The sequence below is a fragment of the Megascapheus bottae genome, chromosome 17 (assembly GCF_031878675.1).
Source record: "Megascapheus bottae isolate mThoBot1 chromosome 17, mThoBot2.hap1, whole genome shotgun sequence".
Lineage (NCBI taxonomy): Eukaryota > Metazoa > Chordata > Mammalia > Rodentia > Geomyidae > Megascapheus > Megascapheus bottae.
In genome coordinates this window covers 371,703-389,321 of record NC_143525.1, presented here as the reverse complement: position 1 = coordinate 389,321, position 17,619 = coordinate 371,703, and the positions used below count along the sequence as shown (strand labels likewise).

Here is a 17,619-nt window from a genome sequence, read left to right as displayed (position 1 = left end):
TATTTTGAATGAAATTGAGTTTATAAAGATTGTTCTATTAGGGCCGGTTGTTTGGCCTAGTGGTAGAGTGCTTGCCTAGCATGCACAAAAACCCAGGTTTAATTCCGTGGTACCACATACATTAAAAAAAAAGCCAGCAGTGGTGCTGAGGCTCAAGTGGTAGAGCTCTAACCTTGAGAAAGTCCAAGGACAGTGCTCAGGCCCTGAGCTCAAGCCCAGGACTGGCAAAACAAACAAATAAACCCCCCAAAGATTGTTCTATTATCTGGGAGCTGGTGGCTCACACCTGTAACCCTAGCTACTTCAGAAGTCTGAGATCTGAGGATGGATGGCAGTTAAAGCCAGTCTGGGCATGAAAGTCCATGAGACTTATCTCCAGTTAACCACCTGAAAACTGGAAGTGGTGCTGGGGCTCAGGTGTAGAGCACTAGCCTTAAGCTAGTGCTGGACAGTGCCCAGGCCCCGAGTTCAAGCCCTTGGACTGACAAAACAAAGATCATTCTGTTAATAATATTAAAAAGAATAAGAAACCTAATAATAACAAAAAACCCAAAACAAAATAAAAACTTCAAAAAGAGAGAAATGCTGAATGTGTAATGTAGTAGAGAGCTCTTGTCTTAGCATTCTTGACTTCTGAGACTCCAGTATGACAAAACAAAAATATCAAGTTTTTTTTTTTTTTTTTTGCCAGTCCTGGGGCTTGAACTCAGGGGCTGAGAACTGCCCTTGGGCTTTCTCAGAGTGAGCGCTCTACCACTTGAGCTCAGAACCCTTTCTGGTTTTTCTATGTATGTGGTACTGAGGACACAGGTTTGAAGCCAGCCCGAGCTGGAAAGTCTGTGGGACTGTGATCTTCAGTTAACTACCAAAAGCCAGAAGTGGACCTGTCCTCAGGCCCTGAACTCAAGCCCAAGTACCAGCACTCACTCTCCTATACAAAAGGACATTGGACATCAGTTACATTGCAGGCAGCAGTTATGCCTAAGGCCTGTTTCCTAATGGCCTACTGACCTTTTGAAGAGCTTTCTGTGTTTTCATTATGATTTCTCCTTTTATTTTCACAAATTGTCTGATAAATATTTTCAAAACACTAAGTATAGTTCTCTCTCTCTCTCTCTCTCTCTCTCTCTCTCTCTCTCTCTCTCTCTCTCTCTCTCTCTCTCTCGGCTAGAACCTGGGATCTTAAGAATGTTAGGGAAGCACTCTACCACTGAGCATCATCACAGCCCCAGAATACTTAATTTTTTTTTTTTTTGGCCAGTCCTGGGCTTGAGCTCAGGGCCTGAGCACTGTCCTTGGACTTTCTCAAGGCTAGAGCTCTACCACTTGAGCCTCAGCACCACTTCCGGCTTTTTTCTATGTATGTGGTACCGAGGAATCGAACCCGGGTCTTCATGCATGCTAGGCAAGCACTTTAACCACTAGGCCAAACTCCCGGCCAATACTTAATTTTTATAAGTCAAATAAATATATGCCAAGAAAACTTAAAAAGTTTTTATATGCTTCAAATATTTTTATAGATAGAACAGTTGCTTAAATATGTAAACTGCTTTAACATACTAAGCACTTCCACAATTTAAGTATAAATACTAATGGCACAGATTATTCTTTTAAATATACATATATATTTAATTTCTCATTACTTGGAAATTTATTTATTTTTGGAAATTTACTTTTTAAAAAGAAAAAGATGTCTTATAGTCCCAAATGAATATTTTCTAATGGCCTTTTTAGCTTTTCGAAACTTAGAAAGTTAGATGGAATTTGATTTTGAATCTACTTTTGAAAGTTATTTATTTATTTATGCATGCTGGGGCTTGAACTCAGGGCCTGGGCACTGTCTCTGAGCTATTCAACTCAAGGCTTGCTCTCTACCACTTTAATCCACAGACTTCTATGTCCGAGCTGGCTTTGAAAATCAATTCTCAGATTTCAGTCTCCTGAGTAGCTAGGATTACTGGCATGAGCCATCAGCACCTGGATTTTCATTTAATTTTATTTACTGATTTTGGGGCTTGAACTCAGGGCCTGGGCACTGTTCAAGGCTATCATTCTACCACTTGAGCCATAATTCTACTTCTGGCTTTTTCGGTAATTCATTGGAGATTAAAAAAAAAAAATCTCACTTTCCTGCCTGGGCTGGCTTTGAACCACCACCCTCAGATCTTAAGCTCCTTAGTAGCTAGGATTACAGATGAGAGTCACTTGTTCCCAGCTTTGAAGCCTTTTCATTTCTTTTTAGATCAAATCACTCAGCGTACAAAAAATAACACCATATTTTAGGGGTATTATTCTTTGAGCCAACATAAGAAGACGTTGCTAAGAAAGGTCCAAAGGACTAAAGCACTTCATGGTGAACTCCAGTGTTGTAGGCCTTCCTGGAATGGGGTGGAAAGTTTCTAATAGAGACTTAATAATTGTGAGGATGAGGAGGTCATAGAACTTGGATTTCTTGGTTTTTATCTTAATCAGTGCTTGCTTTTGGAGTCAAGTCTGTGACTCCCACTCATTTGGATGTACTGCTTCATTGGAATTAGGGTCTCTTTGTATCTCTGTCTCTGTGTCTTTATCTGTCTGTCTCTCTGTCTCTGTCTCTGTCTCTCTGTCTCTCTGTCTCCCTCTCCTTCTCTCTCTGTTTCTGTCTCTGTCTCTGCCTCCCCTCTCTAACCTGTCTTTTTCTCTCCCTGTCTTCCCCTCCCACCTTTCTTTCTCTTTCCTTCCCCGTCTTTCCTCCTCCTTCTCAATTTTAGTTTTGTGATCCTAGTTCAAGGAGCAGGGCAATCTACCCTCCAGGAAATTGAGGCCTGTCCTCAGTGTGCCTATTTATCTGCCTGTGCCCACTGTATCTTGTTCTTCTTCCAGGGGCAGGAGCAGGATGTGCGTAGAATCATCCAGGCCCTAAATGAGTGCCTTGCTGCTCTTCCCCAGCATGAGCTCCAGAGAGTTGGGGCCATTGGAGTGTCTGGACAGATGCATGGTGTAGTGTTTTGGAAAACAGGCCAAGGTATGCAGGGTGGGATGATCACATGCTGCTGACAGTAACAGAGTGGGAACAAGGGCTCTCTGAGCAGTATCATGTTATGCTACATGAAAATAGTGCTTTGGCTCTTTAGAATGAAGTAACATGGTGGCTCCTTGACTTTGGGGTACATTTTTTTCTGGCTCCAGTGTGTAATAAAGAAGTGAACTGTCTACTCACAACGTGATCAACAAACGAATACAATGATTACATGACCACAATGTGATCAACATGTGAACAGGCAGAAGAAAAAAAGGAGTCTTTTCTAATTCTTCTGTATAAAACAGCAAAGTGGATTTTCTGTACCTTTTCTTTGTTGTACCAGTGTCTCAGAACAAGAGGTTAGCTGTATCTATGAGATGCTAAGAAACAGAGGAAACTCTGGAGTAAGTTCTTTGTTCTTTATATAATCATAAGAATTTATGACTTTGAAGTTCCAGAAAGTAATCCCTCTATTGTTGTTATTATTATTATTATTATTTAGTTATACAAAGAGGCTTCAATTCTTTTTTATTTTTGCCAGTCCTGGAGCTTGAACTCAGGGCCTGGGCACTGTCCTTGGGTTTTCTCAAGACTAGCACTCTGCCACTTGAGCTACAGCATCACTTCTGACTTTTTCTAATGTATGTAGACTGAGGAATTGAACCCAGGGCTTTGTGCATGCTAGGTAGGTACTCTACCACTAGGCCAAACTCTTGCCTCCAAGAGGTTGCAGTTTTATAAGTCAGTTTATGAGTATACTGCATCTTGAACCATGCCCCCATATCCATTAGGGAGTAACTCTTTTAAGGGCTGAGTTGCACTTAATGGGTTATTTGATGAAGATCTCCAACAGCACAGTGATGGCGACCTCCTCTGTCTGACCTCCAGGAGGAGACTAAGCCAGGAAGACAACAAAGAACACTTCACATGCCATGTTAAGAGAATTACTTGGATGACCTCATAGATATTTGCCAACTCCTTATGATGTAAAGATGAGAAGTTGAAGTTCAGGAGGTTAGAATAATGTCTAGGGTTATATAACAGCAACCTAGGTCTGTATACCTTCAGATACTGAGCTTTTATAGGAAGGTACAGGTATAGAAAAAGACTTACCAGTAGTGTTTCCAACTTTATATATAAGCTCATGAACTCTCTATTATAGAAGGAATTACTGTTTGTTTGTTTGTTTGTTTATGTGGTCTCATAGTTCAGGCTGGCTTGAAACTCAAGATATTCCCATGAGCTACAATACCCAGCTGACTTTTTTTTTACTAGGAAGAACAATACTATGAACTCATCACTAGCTTCAACAAAACCAGCAGCATTTGAGTATGGATATGGGTGACTTTAAAAAATAAAACAAAACACTGTTTTAGATGTTATCTCATATTATCTATCCAGTTAGGACTGTGAGTGTGAGCACCAACACATCTGGCTGAGTACAAGTGTTTGAAGCAGAGGATGGATGGTACTTCGTTAGTTATTCATATTGTCTAGATAGTGCGTGAAGGGGTTTCAATTCAACATATCAATTTATGAATATAATGCATCTTCTAACCCCACCCTGTCAATGAAACCCCGTTTTCCATTTTTACATATGTAAATTGAATATTATGACTATATTCACCTACTCTTCCTCTCCTTTTGTCTGTTCCTTCTACCCTTGACCTGATACTGCCCCCAACAATGTACATTCTAGTTTCCTGATTGTTCATTTTGTTGAAGGAGTTCCATTGGAACCCTCCCCTGCATATACTACATTTTAGTTAATATGTTTGTGTACACATACACATGACCCTGTGTATGTTTATGTACATTGGATGGCTACTTTGGACTGATATAGTTAAGGGGATGTGAACATTATACTAATCCCTTTCTGCCTGGAGAGTCAGACTCAGAGTCCTGGGCTGAGTGAGTAGTAGTGACTTGCCTCTCAGTGTGACTGGTGTCTCAGGGATGCATCATTTAATCATTCAGGCAGATGTCTCCCTCCCATTCCTTTGTCTGTCTGTTGTCAAGCCAGCTGAGACTATGGAAGCTGCTTGGCTCCAACAATGGCAGTAGCAAAAGGCCAATTAGAGCACCAGAGTCTAGGTTGTAGAAGCCTTTTAAACTCTTTAATTATTCATTAACGAGAATAAATGCCCTTTTAATACTAAACCCTTCCCAAAGAGAACTGCAGAGATCTAATGATTGTGGTCTTTCTACCCATCTCATGGATTTTGTACCAGCTGCACAAACCATCAGCCGCAACATTGGAAAAAGCTGCTTAATATTTCATCGGGCCAGCCTGCTGCTTTTTTGTTTTGTTTTCTGTTTCTGGGAAGAAAGGCAGCCATCATTTGGTGATGATGGTTTCTGCTCAGTAAAGTTGTGTGAAATCACATTTGGAATCAAGTTATACTTCTTTTAATGGCAGCCTTAATTCAGTTTGGTTTCAGTACTTACAACACATAAGGCCCTATATTGTACGCCATGGGAGATATAAAAATGAATGGATAAAACCTGTACCTTGCAGAACATCTAATATGGGTTAGGCACTTGGAACTTGAGCAGAGAGCTAAGTGCTTCAGCGAAGGCACAAGCCAGCAAATTGGAGGAGAGGGGGTGATTACTATCTTCTTAGAGGCCTCTGGTTGCACCTGTTTCAGATTCTGATTTCAGGATCAGTAAACGTAGAGAGAAATGGGGATCTTAGAGTTGAGCATTAGGCTTGAGGAAAATATTTGCTAGAGTAAGTGAAGAACATATCAGTACAAATAAAGAAGCAATAACAAAGAAAGGATAAATGGATAAAAGATATGTAGCTGACAGGTCTTGAGAAAACAATAGCTAGTAAACAATAATCAGATCCATGTCATTGGTAATTTGATATGTGCAGCTGAAAGCAGTGAGAAATTGTTTCCCTTTGAGAGTTTATTTTTGAGAGACTTCATTTTTTGGGCTGTAGGTATATTTTAAATATGAGGCCCTTGTCTGTTGTATGGCTAGTGAAGATCTCCCAGTCTCTGGGCTTTCTGTTTATCTTGGTAGCTATGTCTTTTGCTATGCAGAAGCTCTGCAGTTTAATGCAGTCCCATTTGTCCATCCTTTCTTTGATTTGTTGTGTTTCTGAGCCTTTATTAAGGAAGTTTCATCCCGTGCCTAAGAACACCGTGTATCTCCTATCTCTTCCTGTAAAAAATTCAGGGTATCTGCTTTTTACCTCAAATATATCTTTGATACATTTGGAATTGACTCTGGTGCAGGATGACATATAAGGATTAAATTTAGTTTTTTTAATACCATTTGTTGAAGAGGCTGTCTTTCTTCTATCCTATTTTTTGGCTCCCTTATCAAAGATTAGGTGGCCATAGGTTTGTGGATTAATTTCTGGTTGTCAGTTCTAGCCCATTGGTTCTCAGGCCTGTTTTTTTCTTTTCTTTTTCTTTTTTTTCCAGTCCTGGGGCTTGAACTCATGGCCTGGGCACTGTCCTTGGATACATTTTGCTCAAGGCTAGTGCTCTGCCACTTGAGCCTCAGCCCCACTTTGGCATTTTCCTGTATACCACTAAGCTACGTTCCTGGCCCCTCAGGCCTGTTCTTGTGCTAGTACCAAGCTGTTTTTATTACTATAAAATATATTAAATCTCTCAAAAAACCCCCAAAGAAACAACTGTCCCATTAAAAGGTGGATAAGGGGCCAGGAATTTGGCCTAGTGGTAGAGTGCTTGTCTAACATTCATGAAGACCCGGGTTTGATTTCTCAGTACCACATACATAGAAAAAGCCAGAAATGGTGCTGTGGCTCATGTGGTATAACTCTAGCCTTGAGAAAGCCCAAGGATAGTGCTCAGGCCCTGAATTCAACCCCCAGGACTGGAAAAAAAAAAAAGGTGGGCTAAAGTTAAAGAGAAATTTATCTGAAAAGGAAATAAGAATGGCCAATAGACACATGAAGAAATGTTGGACATCTGGCCATAAAAGAAATGCAAATCAAAACAACTTTGAGATTCCACCTTACCCCAGTTAGAATGACTATGATCAAGAAATCCAATAACAACAGTTGCTGGTGAAAATGTGGCCAGAAGGGAACCCTACTACATGGTTGGTGGGAGTGTAAAATTGATCAGCCACTCTGGAAAGCAGTATAGCAGTTCCTCAGAGGACTAAACATAGAGTCCCCTATGACCCAGCAATCCCACTCCTGGGAATTTACCCAAATGTCCATAAACAAGGACATACTAAAGCTACCAGCACAATCATGTCCAGTGCAGCATTATTTACCATAGCTAAGATTTGGAACCAACCCAGATGCCCCAGTAGATGAAAATGTCTTTATACAACATGGAATTCTATGCAGCCATCAGAAAGAGTGACATTGTCCTGTTCGTAAGGAAATGGAAAGTCTTGGAAAAAGTCCTATTAAGAGAGGAAAGCCAGATCCAAAGAAATATAGGCTCCATGGTTTCCCCCATTTGCAATAATATAGGTCTAAGATTTCCCTTGTGGAGGATCACAATAACTCAAAAGCTATGTGGGTATGGTTATATAGGATGATGCTAAGTGAAATGAACTCTAGGATTTGGAAACAAAAGATTTATCCTTGTGGTTGTTTTTAATGTACTATGTGGAGTTCTTTCCTCTTTTTCATCCCCTCCTTATGATTTATCGCCTGTGTTACTGTATCTGATTTTGGTACCTAGTATATTGTATATATGTTTATTTGTTTATTTGAAATAGGGAAGGGAAGGGGAAAAACAAGATGATGAGACAAAGGACAAAGGGTGAACCAGTGTAACAGCAATATTCACAAGAAAATATATTGGAAATGAGCTTTACAACTTGGGAATAGGTGAATGAAGAGAAAGTGGGAGAAAAACATGGGAAAGGGTAGCAATGTACTCAGGGGTAAGTAATGTACTCAGTACCTTACAAATGTAAATGTAACCCCTTTATACATCACCCTGACAGTAAAATAAAAAAAATTGTTTCCGGGGCCGGGAGTTTGGCTTAGTGATAGAGTGTTTGCCTAGCATGCACAAAGACCCGGGTTCGATTCCTTGGGACCACATATTTAGAAAAAGCCGGAAATGGTGCTGAGGCTCAAGTGGTAGAATTCTAGCCTTCAGAAAAATCCAAGGACAGTTCTCAGGCCCTGAGCTTAAGCCCAAGACCGGAAAAAAAAAATGTTTCCCACCCATTGGATTACAAGAAGTCAAAAGGTTTGGGGATGTTAGATACTGCCTAATAGAGTGTAAACTAGTCTTTTACAATGCTAATGGAGTTTGGCCCAGTGGTGGAGTGCTTGCCTAGCATGCATGAAGCCCTGGGTTCAATTCCTTGGTACCATATATACAGAACAAGCTGGAAGTGGTACTCTGGCTTAAGTGGTAGAGTGCTAGCCTTGAGAAAGCTCAAGGACAGTGCCCAGACCCTGAGTTCAAGCCTTAGGACTGGCAAAAAAAAAAAAAATGCTACCCAGCGTGGTGGCTCACACCTGTAATCAGAAAGCTGAGATCTGAGGATCACAATTCAAAGCCAGCCAGGCACTAAAGCATATGAAGCTCTGATATCCAGTTAATCTCTAGAAAATGGGAAGTGTGGCTGTGGCTCATGGGGTAGGGCGGTAGCCTTGAGCTGAAGAGCTCAGAGACAGTGCCCAGGCCCAGAGTTCAAGTCCCATGACTCCCCCCCCCACCTGACAAAATGCTAATGCTGGTAGAGTTATTTTGATTCCTTTGGTTAGTCTATTAAAAATAAAGTAGCTATTATGACTCAATCCAAGAAAATTAATAGATACGTGCATGAGGAGGCAATTATTCTGTCCCTTCAATGCATCCTTATTTCTTGTAGTGAAAATACGACATTTACTTATGGGGATTGGTTAAATTGAGAGTGGCAGGCCCCTGCTGTGGAGTGATATGCAATAATTAAACAATATAGTATATTCAAGAACATAATAAACTACAATAAATGAAGTATTGTTTAAAAAATCCACACACAAAATATTTTGTGTAGCCCAGTAGCCCAGCAAATGCTAACAGAGATAAAAGGCTGAAACAGTGCGGGGGGGGGGGTGCAGGCAAGCAGGATCTTATTTGTAATATAGCTGGGTGCCAGTGGCTCATGCCTATAATCCTAGCTACTCAGGAGGATGAGGATCACAGTTTGAAGCCCAGGCAGGAAAGTCAGTGACACTCTTATCTCCAGTTAACTACCAAAAAATTGGAAATAGAAATGGCTCAAATGGTAGAGTGTCAACATCAAGTGAAAATGTTAAGGAACAGCACTTAGGCCCAGAATTGAAGTCGCAGTACTGATACATATAGAATGCCCCCATAGAATATGTTGTGTGTGTGCGTGTGTCTGTGTGTATATCTGCGTCTGCGTATGCTAGTCATGGAGCTTGATCTCAGGGCCCTGGGCGTTGTCCCTGAGCTCATTAGCTCAAGGCTAGTGCTATCACTTGAGCCAAAGCACCACTTCTGTTTTTCTGGTGGTTAAGTGGAGATAGAGTCTCATGGACTTTCGTGCATGCCAGGGCTAGCTTTGAACCGAGATCCTTAGATCTCAGTTTCCTGAGTAGCTAGGATTACAGGTTTAAGCCACTAGCACTAGCACCCTATAGAACTTGTACTTCTAAACACTGACTACCAAGATAAAGAAGTGAGCTTTAAATTTGAATAGTAAATTGAATTTGAAGCACTCCCTGAATGGGCCTTAATCTGCTTAAGCTCCTGTAAGAAGAAAGGGCGGTATACTCAGACTGAATTCCATCCTCATCCAGATGTGTTTCCTCAGTGGGGGAAAGGAAGAATACTTTTAGTCCTTGGCTTGCAAGGGTGGAGTCTCAAGGCAAAGAAGGCCTGTACATGTGGGACTTCTGATTGTACAGTAGGCTTTCCTCTCTAGTGGCCATTGCTCTCTGGTTTTTTTTGTTGTTGTTTTTGTTTTTTTGAGTTGGTACTTTGGCTTTGCTTGAATGCAGAACATTATCAGGTTTTTTTTTTTTTTTTTTTTTTTTGTACAATCCCAGGGCCTTGGGGCCTGGGCACTATTCCTCAGCTCTTTTTGCTCAACACTTAGTAACTTACATAAGTACCATTTTGTTGTATCTAAGTATTCTCTTAGTCATGGCCTGGGCAGGGCTCAACCAGGTGATTCTTTTCTTTATTTTTTCTTTTTCTTTCTTTCTTTTTTTTTTTGGCAATTCAGATTCTGAGATTTATTACTGTTCAACCTTTCAACCTTGAAGATATTGTTTTTCTTATTGGATCTTGGCTTTTCTTTTTTCATTTTCTTTTTTATTATCGAGGTAATGTATAGAGGGGTTACAGTTACATTCGCCAGATAGTGGGTGCATTACTTCTCACACATTGATACCCCTTTTTATGTTTTTGTCCCCATTTCCCTCCCCCCACCCCTCCTTCTCTCTCTCTCTCTCTCTCTCTCTCTCTCTCTCTCTCTCTCTCTCTCTCTTTCTCTCTCTCTCTCTCTTTCTTTCTTTCTTTCTACCAGTCAGTGCAGGGGCTTCAATGCAGGACCTGAGCACTGTTCTTGAGCTTTCTTTTTTTTTTTTTTGCCAGTCACAGGCTTGAGCTCAGGGCCTGAGCACTGTCCTTGGACTTTCTCAAGGTTAGAGAGCTCTACCACTTGAGCCTCAGCACCATTTCTGGCTTTTTTCTATGTATGTGGTACCGAGGAATCGAACCCAGGTCTTCATGCATGCCAGGCAAGCACTCTACCACTAGGCCAAACTCCCGGCCCCTGTTCTTGAGCTTTCTCAAGGCTGGAGCTCTACCACTTGAGCAACAGCACCATTTCTGGCTTTTTCAGTTTATGTGATACTGAGGAATCAAACCCAGGGCTTCATGCATGCTAGGCAAGCTCTCTACTGCTAGGCCACATCCTGGCCCTCCAGCTGATTCTTCTACATGGAATTGATAGCAGTTGTTTGTCCACCTGGGGGATTGACTGGTTGGAAAGGTTCATGATGCCCTTTCTTAATGGCTGTGAGGATGGGTTTACCTGGAAAACGGCACTAGGCTTACATGTGGCCTCTTCCTGTACTTCTCTGGCATAGTAGCATTAGAATATCTGGGCTTTTTATCTAGAGGCTAGTTTCTCCCAAAGAGCTCAGGGACAGGGTACTGTCCTTGGGCTTTCTCAAGGCCAGTGGTCTACCCACTTGAAGCAACAGTACCCCTTCCAGCTTTTTCTGTGTATGAGGTATCAATGAATGGAACCCAGGACTTTGTGCCTGCTAAGCCAGCACTCTACTGGTAGACCACCCCTCAGGCTCCTCCATATTCTCTTGGTCAAGTAAATCACCAGGCCAGCCTATAATTCAAGGAAAGAGGATTTAAGTGTTATGATATCTCTGTCCCTCATTTTCATCTTTTTGTTTCTGGTATGGGGTTTGAACTCAGGATTTTATACTTGCTGGGCTTGCTTGTTCAGCCAGTGCTTTATCATCTGAGCCACACATTTAGATATTTTAAAGACGGAATTTTGTTTTTGTTTTTTTTTTTAATTTTCCTGGGCTGGCTTTGAACTACAATCCTTCATATTTTAGCCTCTCGAGTGGCTTGGACGACATGCATGAACCACTGGTATAGTATTGTGCTATACCTTCTAATGGGAAGCATACTGAAGAATTTGTGCAAATCTACCATAAATAATGCTTTCAAGCACTACAAAAAGAACATTATGAGAAGACTACTACACTGGATCTAGTTGTTCTTAAATAAGAGAATACAAAAAACATTTAAAGGCTTTTAGGCCTGCAGACATTTTGTTACAGAATGGTTTATGCTGGAAACAATTTGGATGAAATATTTAAATCAGAGCAGAGAATTTGCAGAGGGGTTACAAGAGATCAGTGATGTAAAGTTTGATGTCTAAAGATCCCTAAGCTTGGGGTTACGGTTTTAGCTCAGTGGAGCACACAGCATATACTAGACATTCATCCAGCTCTCTAGTCAAGTTCTAGCTACTCCCCCCCCCCAAAAAAAGAGCAATTAGGTAAGACCAAAGGAAAAGAGAAAATATGTTGGTAGTCATACAGAATCAAGCCTAGATAATGTTATCATGATGAGAGTTTTAGAAGGATAGAGGAGACAGGGGACTTTACACCACCAAATATCTAATGGGATTGGGGAAAGTATAATATTTTAAGAATGAATGAAAATCTGGGTGTTGATGGTTCACACCTAGAATACTAGCTACTCACAAGGCTGAGAGCTCTGTGGATTGCAGTTCAAAACCAGGAAGGTCAGAAAAGTATGAGACCCTTATTATCTTCAGTTTACCACCAAAAAGTAGTGCAATGGCTCAAGTGGTACACTGCTAGCGTCAAGTGAGAAAGCTAAGAGACAATGCTTAAGTCTCCAGCACACACACACACACAAATGAATAAAAAGAGCAGAATGGAGGCACTCTCCACAATTCTGAGACTTTGAGGATTATGGTTCAAAACCAGCTCAGACAGAAAAGACCATGAGACTACCTTCAGTTAATCAGCAAAAATGCAGTATTAGAGGCTGGCTCCAGTGGTAAGGTACCAGCCTTGAACAAGAAGACTAACAACAGTATGAGGCCTGAGTTCAAGTATCAGTACTGGCAAAAATTAAATAAAAGAATAAAGTGAAACTGAAGTGGGACACATGGAGGGACTTGCCCCCAGTCATGAAGTCACATTGATATCAATACCAAGTCAGAATCGAGCATAGTTACAGGGTGATCCACTGTGTTATAAACTCACAAGCACTGGTCTTAAGAGCATGTCAGTGACTCCTAAGGTGCTTCTCCCGACTCCCCCTTTACTGCAGATTGAACTCAGGACCCAATGAGGCTCCACCATTCCCCTAGTTCTCTTTCTCATTTTTTTGTGCTTTCTTTCTTCCAGGCTGTGAATGGATAGAAGGAGAGCCTGCCCCTGTGTTTGAGCCCAGAGCTGTAAGCCAGCTGGTCACATGGCAGGATGGCCGATGTAGCAGTGAGTTCCTGGCTTCTCTGCCCAAGCCAGGGTCCCATCTCAGTGTGGCCACAGGCTTTGGCTGTGCAACCATCTTCTGGCTCTTAAAAAATAGGTATGACAGTGTTGGGAGTTTGGCCTAGTGGTAGAGTGCTTACCTAGCATGCACAAAGCCCCGGGTTCGATTCTTCGGTACCATATACATAGAAAAAGCCAGACGTGGTGCTTTGTCTCAAGTGGTAGAGTTCCAGCCTTGAGAAAGCCCAAGGACATTGCTCAGGCCCTGAGTTCAAGCCCCAGGACTGGCAAATAAAAAAAATAGGTATGACAACTACTCTTTAAATCATTTCTAGGAGCTAAGGGTAGGCAGGGACTGCCACGCTACCTAGTCAGTTCCTTTTTACCTGCTGGCCTGACATGAGGGGTGGTCACAAAACTTAATTTGGCTTAAGATGGCTCCATTTTACAGACAGTTTTTTCATGTCATTTGGCTATAACCCAGAGGGGGAAAGAATGGGGCAGGGGAGGGCATGTCCTGTTTTCCCAGGCTTCTCCATGCTTTTCATGGAGTGGCTGCATGATTTTATTTTAGGGGTCCAGCTATGTATGAGCCAGTGTATGGAATCATGATTGTACACCCAGCTGCCCAATGTTTAGTCCCATCATCCACAGCTGGATACCTGGATACCTCATGTACTTCCACACTCATTAGACTGCATTGAATTGTTTTTGGTATGAAAAACAGCCCAGAGTTCCTGAAGTCCTATGATGTAGCTGGCACTATCCAGGACTATGTAGTCACTATGCTGTGTGGTTTGCCAAGACCCATGATGTCTGACCAAAATGCTGCAAGCTGGGGATATTTCAACACCCAGAGCCAAAGCTGGAACTTGGAGGTGTAAGTATAACCTACATGTTACACATGGTGTGTGTATATACACATGTATAAAATAAATGTAAATATATAAACACAGATATATGCATATATGTTACATGAATATATATATATATATTTTTTTTAAGATTGGGACTTGAACTTGGTATTTGATGCTTTTACTCATTGGCTATCATTCTATCACCTGAGACACTCTTGAGTTTTATGTATTTAAAGTAAGACAAACCAGAACTAGTAAGCTGGAGGGTTGCCTTTTAAGTACTTTTAAAGCAATCATTTGCCTTTTCAGGTACAGAAGTCAAGTGCCCTGTAAGTCCATTTCCTTCAGGGCCCAAATTCTGAGCTCTTGACATAAAGCAAAAAGCATCTGGTAGTACAGGTAAAGCAGGTAATATGTTTTATAAAATAGTGCTCCTGTATTCACTAACCCTGAGAGAAAGATGTGTGGGGTTCAGGAGGTTGGCTAAGGTTTGACTTTTGTCTGGCCCAGGCTAACCATCTCTAACTTTGCACGGAAGTAGTAGAGCTTCCCTTTGCAGAGAGTTTGTGTTTCCTTCAAAGATGAGGTGGTGGTGGGATCTGGAATGCTGAGTGCTCATGAAACTAACTCTTCTACTACTTGTTTAAACTGTACCCTCCATCAAAGGTGAATCCCAAGCTTTTGTTCACTATCTATAAAAAACAAACTCATGTTTTTTTTTAAAAAAGCCAAAGCAAAAACATAAATACTTGGTATTCTAAGGAGGCATTCTACTTTCCTTTCTCTATAGCACTTTTTCCTACTGAGTTTCCTTGAAATAACAAAATCCAGATCACCAAGCACCAGGTAAACGCAGGTGACTGCTTTTGTTTTGCAGACTGAGAGCCTCGGGCTTTCCCATCCACCTGCTCCCAGACATTGCAGAGCCAGGGAGTACAGCTGGCAGAACTTCCCATGCCTGGTTTGAAATCCCCAAAGGGATACAGGTGGGCGTGGCCATGGGTGATTTACAGGCCTCCGTTTATTCCTGTATGGGCCAAAAGACGGATGCAGGTAAGTTTTGCTTTTTTCTTTCCTGAGACACCACGGTCTCCTAAATACTATCTCTGAGCAAGGTTCTGTGTGGCATGGGTAGTTTAGCAGCCTTAATACTCTTTGATCTATAAAAATGGAAAGCATCTTCCTTGATGTAGGTGACTATCTCTGTGTAGGGAGCTTGTAGGCTTGCAGGTGGATTTCTGCCCCTGTTGGCTGACCATCTGGGTTTATTGAGCTAGGTGAAGGAAATAGCTCTATTAAAGACTATTTTCTATACTCTGTGACCAAGATATTAGATTATTAGTCTGGGAATGAAGCTCAATGGTAGAACACTTGCCTAGCATGTACAAGCCCTGGGTTCCAGCTCCAGCACAGAGGAGAAAAAAAAAGAGATAAGTAGATTAGAGCTGTTACTTTTTTTTCCTCCGTCAGTCATGGGACTTGAACTCTGAACTTAGGCACTGTCTCTGAGCTCTTGAAATCAAGCTACTGCCCTGCCCCTTGAGCCAAGTGCCACTTCCGATTTCCTGGTAGTTAATTGGAGATAAGAGTCTCACAGACTTTAGTGCCAGGGCTGACTTTGAACCTTGATCCTCAAATCTCAGTAGCTAGGATTACAGGTGTGAGCCACCGAGCCCGGCTTGCTATTTTGTTTTTGTTAGTGAAAGTTATGTCAAGATGTTTAGAATTGCAGGCTCTTTTCTGTATTTAGGGTAAGAGAGTCACACCAAGTGTGAGGGAGGTAGGAGTCTGGACATGGTTGGAAAACTTTTCCTCAATAGGGCCAGAAAAATGGGGGAGAACCTTCTTCCTGGGTCATGGTGTGATGGATGGCATCACAGGGGGAGACAGAGCAAGCTAGTCTGAGTGAGCTCTCTTTTCTAACAAAGCCAACATTACCCATTTACTACTCATTTTGTCTTTGTGACCCAGTCACTCACAAAGCTCCCACCTGGTTCTTGGAGACATTCAAGCCACAGCCAGGCTCCTCCTCCTCCTGGATGTGGTGGATTTTCTGCTCTGCATGTCCTCCGCTGTGACCAGTCCACAGACAATTCTGGTTCTCCCTTGTCCTTTACTCCTGTAGCCAAAGGGCAGGCAGTGACATGGTACTTCTGCTTTATAGTCATGATAGGAGCTTGATGTGGCCAAAAGTAAAGGCCGCTGATGTTCTGAGATTTGCTTCTGAACTCAAGCAGTTGCAAAAGTTAGATACTAAACTCAGGTTGGCTCTAAACGTAATGGTTCCTGAAAGCGTACAATGTTGCTTCTGCTTTGTTTTATTTTGTAGAAGCATGCTATATACTATCTATACTCAGGGGCAGGGGACTCAGGCTTTATTTCTTGAAAGGAATGGATAACAGAATTTATTATGGATATATATTTTAAAGCCACCATGCACATTGCTCTGTTATGTCTTGTGACTTCAAGTTAGCCTAGCAGGCCTAAGCTCTGCTTTTTCTGTATCACAGTTCTCAACATCAGCACCTCAGTCCAGCTGGCAGCCTCCATGCCTTCTGGATTCCAGCCACCACAGACTCCAGACCCTACAGCCCCAGTTGCCTACTTTCCATATTTTGAGAACACTTACCTGGGAGTGGCAGCATCACTCAATGGGGGCAATGTGCTGGCCACATTTGTCCATATGCTTGTTCAGTGGATGGCTGATCTAGGTAAGTGAGGCCTACACAGTGATGTGTTCTTTGCTTGTTCTCGCCATATGGTAGTATCTTACAGCTTAATAGTCTGTGTCTAAGTCCAGCTGGGTCCAGCATATTCTTTCCTGCTTTAGGAGTCTGTGAGAAAGCCTCTTTGTCTCTCATGACTGAGCTGCCAGTTGGTACTATTGTCTTTGTGGCAGGTGGCAGGCACCTTCTCTTCACCTTGGCTGTGGATTATTGTAACAGCTTACCTACTTCCTCTGACCCACAGTTGTTCTTCTTTTGCCAGAAAGTTCCTAGATCCCTTGCACTTAAAGTTTTTCATCTGTTGACTACAAATAGCTGAAACAGAGTAGTTAAACATGTCTGAGTGAAAAGACTGTTATTTGGCAATATTACATTATATAATCCTGAAGTTCCTGCTTTGTGACCTCTTTGTCCAGTACACTGTGTAAGTCTAGAGAAGTCATGGCCATCAGATGCAAGGGCTCAAGCTTAGATGACTGCTGGAAATGTACAACATCAACATGAAAACAAGGACAGGCACAGGCAGTAATATAGGAAGTTCTTCCTGGGTGAGCAGACAGGTGCCAAGATTAGTCTCAGTGTTCTCAAAATGACTAGGGACATCAGGATAGCCGGGGAAGCTCTATTCCAGTTCTCTCAGAGGCGCTTCTTTAGAAGAACCTAGAAAGCATTTCAAGTTATAGAACCAGTGCTTAGAATCACCAGGCAAACCAGATACTGGTGTAGTGGGCTGCATGTGTTAATCATCATGGAGCTGTCTGGGTGAGACTGTTCTTACCTCTGAAAAAGTTGGGAATGTTTCATTTATTTCATATGCTGGGGATAGTACTCAGGGCCTTAGGCATGTCACATAAGCACTCTACTGCAAAACTACATGGGTTCTGTGTGTGTGTGTGTGTGTGTGTGTGTGTGTGTGTGTGTGTGTGTGTGTGTGTGTAGGTCAGTACTGGGACTTGAACTCAAGGCCTAGGAACTGTGGATTTTTTGCTCAAGGCAAGCACTTTACCATTTGAGCCACAGTTCTACTTCTGGCTTTTTGCTGGAGATGAGTTTCATAGA

General features: G+C 42.0%; 1 protein-coding gene across 1 annotated transcript in view; it reads left to right on the top strand.

Moving 5' to 3' along the window:
• Window positions 1-17,619, top strand: part of Shpk (sedoheptulokinase) — a 28,934-nt gene that overhangs the window by 4,068 nt on the left and 7,247 nt on the right. The window contains exons 2-6 of the mRNA XM_090349321.1: window positions 2,863-3,004; window positions 12,891-13,074; window positions 13,705-13,857; window positions 14,712-14,887; window positions 16,345-16,545. Of these exons, the coding sequence (XP_090205447.1) occupies window positions 2,863-3,004; window positions 12,891-13,074; window positions 13,705-13,857; window positions 14,712-14,887; window positions 16,345-16,545 (856 nt within the window). The remainder of the gene's footprint in view (window positions 1-2,862; window positions 3,005-12,890; window positions 13,075-13,704; window positions 13,858-14,711; window positions 14,888-16,344; window positions 16,546-17,619) is intronic.